The sequence below is a fragment of the Dendropsophus ebraccatus genome, chromosome 8, assembly GCF_027789765.1.
Source record: "Dendropsophus ebraccatus isolate aDenEbr1 chromosome 8, aDenEbr1.pat, whole genome shotgun sequence".
NCBI classification, from domain to species: Eukaryota; Metazoa; Chordata; class Amphibia; order Anura; family Hylidae; genus Dendropsophus; species Dendropsophus ebraccatus.
This window is the reverse complement of record NC_091461.1, coordinates 37,884,526-37,894,460: the sequence shown is the minus strand read 5'-3', so window position 1 is coordinate 37,894,460 and position 9,935 is coordinate 37,884,526. Positions and strand designations below refer to the sequence as shown.

The following is a 9,935-nucleotide window of genomic DNA, read 5'->3' as shown; positions in this document are numbered from 1 at the left end:
CCCATGTAAAAACATCACCCACCCCTCCCTTCAGGTTCTCCAACATACAATCCTAAGTAAATAACATCACTCCTCCAACGTACAGTCCCATGTAAATTACATCACTCCTCCTACAGTCCCATGTACGTAACATCACCCCTCCAACATACAGTCCTATGTGACATCACTCCTCCAACATACAATCCCATGTAAATAGCATCCCCCCTCCAACATACAGTCCCATGTAAGTAACATCACTCCTCCAACATACAGTCCCATGTAAATAGCATCCCCCCTCCAACATACAGTCCCATGTAAGTAACAACATCACTCCTAAAACATAGACCTACATAAATTAGATCACCCCTCCAACATACAGTCCCATGTAAAAGCTTCTCCCCTTCACACATGTAGTCATACAGCTGCTTCTTCTCCCTGTATCTGTACTCCACCATTCAGCACAACAACCCGGGAGGCCCCGCCCCCTAATGTGACGTCACACGCCAGCCGCAAAACCGCTCCAGACGCGACCCGCTGGGGCTTCCGTAGCCGTCTCAGCTAGTTGTACCATGTGACCATGATGTCATCGGACGAGGAAGTACCTCTCTGAGCAGGGTGTACTGGGGGTGATGGCATCTTATAAAAAGGTAATTGTGTTCACGTCATGGTGTTGTGGTATGATGTCATTGCTGAGGCCGGGCTGGGGGGGTGGCGGCGCGGTGTGCCCCCGGCCCGGGAACATCACCCTCTGTCATCAGGCTGCCTCTTATTGTTGTATATCACGTCTGCAGCTTATAGTGCAGCTCCAATGGGCGCTGAGGGGATGGAGGGATGTGGATCCCGGCTCATTCACTAGGACATAGCTCTATTGTGTGGGCTATGGCTGTATACTACCTCACTGGTACTCCTGTGCATACACAGTGTGTTATAGGCTGCTAGTCAGTAGCAGCCATTACACCCCCTGCATACTGTGCTATCACATTTATCACACTGCCTTGGTTGCCCATAGCAACCCATCATGGTGCAGCTTTCACTTTTCAAGAGCAGGGTTTAAAATGAGAGCTGTGCTGTGATTGGTTGCTATGGGCAAAACAGCTCAAAAAGCTGTTGCCTCTAGCAACCAATCACAGTGCGGCATCCAGGTCTCATGAACTCTATAAAAACTGAAAGCTGTGCTGTTATTGATCACTATGAACAACAGACGAAATCGCCGCCCATAGCAACCGCAGTGCAGCTTTCACTTCTCAGGAGAGCTAACTGGTTGCTATGGGCGACAGATTCTCTAAGCGAAGAACTGTTGCCCATAGCAACCACTGACGACAACGTTTCATTTCCTATAGTGGAAGCTGCACTGTGTTTAGTTGCTGAGGGCAACAAAGACTGTTTGGCTATTAGAGCATGTTCACACTGTTAGAAACCAAGGGGGGATGTAGTAATGGTGTTTGGGTAGGTCTTGGTGTATAAAATGTTTTTGAGCAGCTGCTAACCTGCTAATAAATGTGTTACTTTCCCGACGTCTTACGTTAAAAAAAATTACAATCATTGTGCAAAAATTAGCTGTTTATTTTTTACATCTGTTTTCTGGTGAAAGCATTAAAGGGGTATTTCAGGAAAATGAACTTTTCCCCTATACACAGGATAGGCAAAAAGTAGGAGATCACGGGGGTCTAACCTCTGTACCCCCCCCCCCCCCCATCCCCATATCGGGATAGGGGAAAAGGAGGAGATTGCGGGGGTCCCACTTCTGTACCCCCCGCCGATCACAGTATCGGGATAAGGGAAAAGTAGGAGATTGCGGGGGTCCCATTTCTGTACCCCCCGCCGATCACCGTATCGGGATAGGGGAAAAGTAGGAGATTGCGGGGGTCCTACTTCTGTACCCCCCGCCGATCACCGTATCGGGATAAGGGAAAAGTAGGAGATTGCGGGGGTCCCATTTCTGTACCCCCCGCCGATCACCGTATCGGGATAGGGGAAAAGTAGGAGATTGCGGGGGTCCCACTTCTGTACCCCCCGCCGATCACCGTATCGGGATAGGGGAAAAGTAGGAGATTGCGGGGGTCCCACTTCTGTACCCCCCGCCGATCACCGTATCGGGATAGGGGAAAAGTAGGAGATTGCGGGGGTCCCACTTCTGTACCCCCCGCCGATCACCGTATCGGGATAGGGGAAAAGTAGGAGATTGCGGGGGTCCCACTTCTGTACCCCCTGCCGATCACCGTATCGGGATAGGGGAAAAGTAGGAGATTGCGGGGGTCCCACTTCTGTACCCCTTGCTGATCACCATATCGGGCCCCGCCTTCTGTGTTATGGATAGAACTGTAGATGCGGCACATGACCTGTGGCTCTGTTCATTCCTCTGGAGCGATGGAAAGAGCCGAGTGCGCCAGAAGAGTGCTGTGCTCTGCTCTTTCTGGTGGCTCCATAGGAATAAATAGAGCCACGGGTGATGTGTCTCTATGCGGCCCTACTCATAATACAGAAGCCAAGGGACCGATACAGAGATCAGCAGGGGGTACAGAGCCCCCCCCATGATCTACTTTTTTTTCTATCCTGTGCATAGGGGAAAAGTTAATTTTTTCTGCAATACCTCTTTAATATATCCCCCCCCCCAAGGGTATACAATCTGCATAATAGAAACACAGCTGTAACACCTCTTCAGTTTCAGGATGTTTTATTATGGAGTCTTTTGGTGTTTTTTCTTTTTTGGCTCATGTTCCAGTGTCAACAAAAACGTTGTCAATTATAAAACACCATGGTTTAAGGTGAAAGAGAACACCAATTTTTGTCTGTGTGACTGTGGCTTACAGCGGTTTTTATATATACCGGTGCACCCACTAACATTGTCCTTGTGTTTCCATATATTACCTACGATGTACAGCTCACATAGTGGGCAAGGGAAAGCTGAAAACACAAATAGGCGCTCCCTGGGTGAATCAGTATAATAAAATTTGGTGCAGTTATGGTGCGGATTGCACTCACCTGGTGGTGTTGTACTAAGGGCACAACACCTACAGTAGCCTCAGGAAACAAAAGACTTCATGCAGCCGCTCCGGAACGCCAGGACGGGTGGCTACCAGTCGGAGGACGTCAAAGTTCTGGATCAGTGGTGCAGGAGGATAAGTGTAACCCAAAATGGGAGTTCACTTAGCCGTGGAGCTAAATGGCGCAAATAAGTCTCAGCGGCAAATGTATACCGTTAGGTATATTTTATTGCATGGAGTGGCAACGCGTTTCAAGGCTATAATGCCTCTTTGTCAAGCCAGATTTTTCAATGCATATATGTACATACAATGCAGGAGTATATATGGGCATAGGATAAAGAGCAGAGCGCGCCCAGGTGTAGTTTGGGGCGGGGTTACTCTTCAGTTCCGGCCCATGTAATAAAAAAATACAAACAAACACAAAATATATAAAACTCATAATGGCAAATACTATAAACACTTTAAAATGACTGTGAGGAAAATAAGAGGAAGAATGAATAAGGACTGACTTACTAAATGATACTGTGTTGGCGTGGATGATGCGCATGCGCTGCGCTTGCGTAGTCAGGGGTTTTGAAGAAGCCAAACGCTGATGCCGAAATACAGATTTCGCGCAGGCGCAGTAGGATTTGCCTGGTGTCCGTGGATTAGAGTAGGGAAATGTCCGCGCAGGCGCACTGTATTGGTAGTTTCGCGCAGGCGCAATGGAAGCATGACAGCGGGATTGTAAGAAGGATTCGTATATGCGCACTGGGACTCGCCCGGTGTTCTGGCCATAGTAAGGAGAGACAAGTTCGCGCAAGCGCACTGTAGTGGCTCACATAGTGTCAGTGTTGGAGTTCAGGCGTTGGCCATTATAACAACATTGAAAATAAATTCTCTAACACCAGATGGAACAGTAGGGTATTGTACTATAATATCACACCGTGTTAGGGCCAGTTTACATGGAATAAAAGAGGTGGAAATCCGCGAAGGAACTCTCCGCCGCGGAATCCGACAGCCTCCGTGTTATACAGGCTGTCTATGGGAGGGCTCGCGCAGCCTGTTCCATGCAGGAAAAGTTGTACAACGTGGGACTGGCATAGTGGCACCCACTACTACTTCACTTTACAAGTGTAATATAGAGAGACATTAGGCCTTGGTAATTTTAGGGCATCATATATATGGCCGTTCCTCTTCTGACTAACATCTTCTAATCTCGGACCTGTGAAAATAGGATACTGACCCACATAGAGGATTCAGTCCTGGTTTTGGCTATAGCCTTGTCTGTACGTGCCTGTGTCCTGACCACCTACTGTATATGTTCTCATACAAATAGGAAGGTTACACCATTGCTACGGTTTCCCATTCATTCTTTCCTTTAGAGCGGCAGCGGTAATCACTTCTTACATGTCTTTTTATTGTCTTAGTTTATTATCATTTAACCGTCAGTCTTTGTGTCTTCCACAATCTTCTTCTCTGCCGCTATAGCGCTAAGATTTAATTAAAAAACATTGTATGGAAAATGTACGCCGCAAACCGGAAGCGCTGCACATTAATCTACACTTATCACTTCCCTGCACAAGAATCTTGACAGACATTGTAAGATAAGGCCATGTTCACATTAAAGGCACTATTACACAAAACGATTATCATCCGTGTCTGGCCGATATCGGCCAGTAATCATCTTGTGTAATAGAAGACAGCTATCAGCCGACATGAACAATGTCGGCTGATTGTTGCAGATGTTTGTCAGGTTGAAAGGACTTAGATAGCAGCGATCTGCTGCCATCTCCCTGTGGAACAGGAGCGGCCACAGCAGACTGCTGCTATTTGCTATGGGCTGCCCGGATGATCTAGTGATCACCCGGGCAGCCCCCCTTTACACTCACCCACTCGCTTCCGATGCATGTAATAGCACCAGTAGCGGGCGGGGAATGAGGAGCAAACAAGCTTGGATAAAAGAGCTCTGGACCCACATCCCAGTGCTCATGGGAGCCCCCTAGTTGTTGGTGAGGCCCAGCTAAGGAGCCCGTTTTTTACAAAACTAACTATGGTCTGCACAGTCCTCTTAAATCTCCATTTTAGCAACATTATTAATTGATTTTATATTGCTTTATTAGTATATAGAGCTTGGGAGATGAGTGCAAGGTAGCCCTAGCATTATTTCCAGCTTTTAAATGGACTTTCACCACAGATAGTGAGGCCCAGGCACCCTCTTAGTCAGTCTAGTGAGGCCCAGGCATTGCCTTGGTCTGTTGGGTAAGGCTCCAGTAGAAATAGTTTGAGAAGCACTGCTGTAGACAGCACCTTTAGGGTATAAACCCACACACCGTATATGCAGCGTATTTACTGCTGCGATACGCAGCAAACTCGCAGCAAACTCGCAGTAGATTAGATCTAAATAACTGAACACAGCATGAAATCTGTACCAACAAATCTGCTGCGTATTTGTTGCATATCTGCTGCATATACGGTGTGTGGGTTTATACCCTTAAAGGGGTAATCCCCAGAATAAAATTTTTTTTGCCACTTTGCTCCAGAAACAGCACCATTCTTGTCCCTAATTCAGGTGTTCAATTAAAAGAGGAGTCTCATGAAAATAGAAAAGCAAGGCAGGAAAGGAGGTGCGGGAACTTACCAGTACATGTATACTTACTAGTCCCTGTTCCTCCATCTGTCAGATAATTGTTCCATGTAAACGCACCATTATGCTACGTTTACACGGAGCGGTTATCGGGCGAATTTTCGCGATAACGATCGAATTCGAACTATAATCGTACGTGTAAACGCTGCGAACGATCGAAAAATCGTTTTAACATGTTCCTAAATCGTAGTTCGCAAAAAATTCGCCGATCGTTCCGTGTAAACAGTCGTTCACTGATTTTACCTATGTGTGAGATAGGCTTAAGCGATCGCAAAACGAATTTTCTGTACGATATATCATTCCATCTAAACGCTGATCGTTATAAAAAAAAAATCGTTACTTCGAAATCGTTAATCGTACAATCAATAATCGCCTCGTGTAAACTTAGCATAAGGGTCCATTTACACAGAAAGATTATCTGCCAAAGCCAGAAACGGACTATAAACAGGCAACAGGTCATAAAGGAAAGCTTTTTGTGTAAATAGACCCTAATGATGCGTTTACGTGGAACGATTATCATTCGAATTTTCGTGTTAACGATCGCATTGGAACAATAATTGGCTCGTGTAAACACAGCGAAATTAGATTTTTTTCATTTTGATCTTTCAACATGTTCTCAAATCGTGGTTTGGCTAAAAATTAGCAGATCGCTTTGTGTAAACAGTCTTTCACCGATTCACCCTATCTGTGAGATTGGCTTAAGCGATCGCAATAACGATTTTTCCATATGATATACTGTATAGTTCAGTCTAAATGCTGATTGTTATTAAAAACACATTGTTACTTTGAAATCGTTAATCATTCGAATTGGGTTAATCGGGCACATTTATTACTCCGTGTAAACGCACCATTACACGGAGCAATAATTGTCCGAAATGGGCAGATTCAGCTAATTATCGCTCTGTGTAGTAGGGCCCTAAGGGTCCATTTACCCAGAAAGATTATCTGTGAAAGATTTAAAGCCAAAGCCAGGAATGGATTTAAAAAGATGAGAACTCTAAGGCTTTCCTTTATGACCTGATCTCTGTTTATAGTCCGTTTCTGGCTTTGACTTCAAATCTTTAGCAAATAATCTGTCTGTGTAATAGGGCCCTATGACTGATTGCTGTGTGTTTTGTCTGTGTAGCTGGGACCTTCCCTTTATAAAAGACAAAAGTCTGTGTGTGTGTATACACGGCCCTACCACTTTATTGCAGTGTTTTAGAGGCGCTGCTACTTTTGAGCCCATCTGATGCAGTATTAATGGATGTGCTAAGCGCAGGAGATGGCCTGGCAGCGGGCAGGAGCTGGACCGGAGTTATTATGTGCTTTACATAGAAAGTGTTAGTGCTGCCAAGTCTGAGCTATTAATTGTGAATGAGCAGCGTGTGGATGAAATATATTCTATTCTGACCCAGCAACAGCCATTCAGCGGGCCTGACCTCATTTATACAAGAAGCCTGTCTGCCACTATATACAATGTATAGGCTGCATTACAGGGGTTTAGGCAATACTCCCTGCTCCGTTGTAGGCACTGCTATGGATGTCCCATCACTACAAACAGACTGGGGTTGTGTATGCCTTCCTAAACGTTTCTGATATCATTGTACACAGGGTACATACACTCATTGAGTCAAAAAGCAGATATTGGAATCGAATGAAGCCAAATGTAATGATGATATATGTTAGTGATGACAGTATCAGAGAGTTACGATTATTGGGAAAAGTATTCAATGGAAAGGAGGTTGTAGTATCTTTTTGGCTGCTTCTAGCTTAGATACAAGATGAGATACAGTTGGGCATAGAGGTATACAGGTTCTGTATACCTGGCATCCTATGGCATATATGCACATAGAAGCTGGGCCTGTAGATCCTAGTTGTACATTATAGAAGCTGGTAAATGTGCCGGCCAAGGAAGTGGTGCAGTCTGGTAGAGACATTCCTGGTGAAGCCTTGCTGTGTGTTGGGTGAGCGTTGTCTTGTGGCCGTGGGATGTCCTGCTCATATCGCTGAGTTTTTAGGGTCCCTGGTATCACTTCCAGAAGTGACCAGCTGTCATATGTGATGGCTCCCAGATCATCACACCAGCAGTGGGCACTGTTTCTCAGCAGCAGACGTATTATTAAAGTGTCCACCACGAGGCAGGACACGGACTTCTCCTTTAAAATTCACGTGTTACATAGAGGAATAATAAGGGCCTCCTCAAATGAAGTCCTCACAGGCATCCTGCTGCTGTGCAAACATACAGCGCCACCAGAGGACAAATGAAGCTTTACACAGTTCTCTTTTATGTTAGAGGCTTGTCCCTGTGATGTGGATGTGCTGGGTCCTTCAGAATAGGTGACTCTCGATGTGGTGTAATATTAATATAAAGACCAAGTAGATAATGTTCTGATAAGGCTGCGTCCACCCAAGTGGCTGACCGACAAAAACTTGTCGATAAATTGTCGGTCCGTTGAGCTGTGGTCACACGTTGCAGTTTAATTTTGTTACTGCATCATTTCTGTGAAGATGCTACAGTACCACCACATCTGTGAACATCTGTAACACATCTGTGAACATGGCTTCTCCAACTGTGAGGATGCACTGTAGGGTTATGTTCGCACTAAGGAATATAAGCAAAAATTTCGTATGAGGTCTGATCTTTTATTATCTTGCAAAATACCTCTGTGTAGCACATGGAGAGAAGCACCCTGGCGGCATGACTATTTTATGGGGGGCGTAGCTCCTCTTTATAGGTGATAACAGGCGTGTGTCTTTTGTTTTTTTGCATGTGGTAAGACAACTGTCGCCAGACCCTGAATGGGGGACTGTGGGGGCACGCTGCATTGTCTAATCCATTTCTCATTGGAATTTGATTTTTAGGGAAGACAGCTGCACCCCATTTCCTTTAACCAGGGAATTGGGTTACAGCATTCTTGAGAATGAATGAGCCAGGCGTTAGTAGAGCACGTTCTCACTAAACCACAGTGTGTCCACATTTATGTTTGTTTCATGACTTAATGTAAAGAATTTTACATGATTTTTATGTGATTCCCCCCCCCCCCCCCCCCTTTTGTTGGCCTATGACTGGGGCATCACACGGATGCAGCAGAAATCGCTCGCACCAAAATCCTGCTCGGAGCATTAAATTTTTTTTTTTTTAGCAGATTTCTCAGTGAATTATCTGTGGAAGCTTTCTATAGGGTGAACATACCCTAATATACATCTAGGACTGCCGTACAGCCCCTAATGTGGTTGATTTCATGTAGAAGTTCTTTCAGTTTTATGCTCCGTTAGATGCCGTAGTATGCCTGGACAGCCAAAGCCAGACATGGTGGGGATTGTAGTCTGGAGCCACAGGCTGACTTTTTCTTTACCACTGTTTACACGAGCAGTTTCATAATGTGCAGGTCTTAAAGGGGTTTCCCACTAAGACATATTCGTCTAAACTAATGCATTTTGTAACATTGAAGAGGTTATCGAGCTAGGGAAACTACATATAGATGGTTGCAGGTATATATAAAATAATAAAAGGCCTATGCTTACTTCTCTGCACTCATCCAGTGTCCTACTATGGGTCTCCGGTGCCCCCACTGAATGATCCCACCCCCACAGCTGAGGGAACTCATCTGGGGGGTAAGTAAAAGCCTGCTCAGTCCAATTGTTCACTACTGTCTAAAGGCCCTATTCCACAGAATGGTTATCGGGCGTATTCGGCCAATAATCATCCCGTGGAATAGAAGGCAACGATCAGCCCTCATCGTTCATGTTGGCTGATCGTTGCAGTTGTTTGTCTTTCAACCATGTTGAAAAAAAAGCGACTGTGATAGCAGCGATCTGCTGCCGCCGCCCCGTGGAATAGGAGTGGCGGCAGCAGACCACCACTATCCTCTATGGGCTGCCCGGACGATCTAGCGATCACCCGGGCAGCCCCCCTGCGGCCCCTCGCTCACTCACCCGCTCGCTGCCGCCGCGTGTAGTCGTGGTGGCAGCAAGTGGGGAAGAGGAGCAAACAAGCGCTGACAGCTTCAGGGCATCCACTAAGGTGGTCACACATACTCAGTTCAGCTGCAGTCTCCTGCTAGTTCCCAGACGTACAGGCAGTTGGTCTTCACTGCGCATGCAAGCAGGAGGATTGTGTGAAAGTGTATAAGTAGTATGGCCATAGTTCAAAGAGACAACCAGGAATTGATCAGTTTGAGGGGGTATAAGATCCTTATGATGTAAGTTACTCTACCTGTATATCAGCACATTTGTACTCCATTGCATTATATATGTGGTGCACATCTGATCTTACCTGATGTGCTTAGTGGGGAAACATTTAAAGTGACTCTGTACCCACAATCTGTCCCCCCCCCCCCCCCCCCCCAAACCACATGTACCTT

General features: G+C 45.9%; 1 protein-coding gene across 2 annotated transcripts in view; it reads left to right on the top strand.

Moving 5' to 3' along the window:
* Window positions 1-487: 487 nt before the first annotated feature.
* The window catches only part of BTRC (beta-transducin repeat containing E3 ubiquitin protein ligase), a 183,258-nt gene continuing 173,810 nt past the window's right edge, over window positions 488-9,935 (top strand). For both annotated transcript variants that reach the window (XM_069980182.1, XM_069980183.1), the window contains exon 1: window positions 488-626. In XM_069980182.1, coding sequence (XP_069836283.1) covers window positions 609-626 — 18 coding nt within the window. In that variant the 5' untranslated portion in view covers window positions 488-608. The remainder of the gene's footprint in view (window positions 627-9,935) is intronic.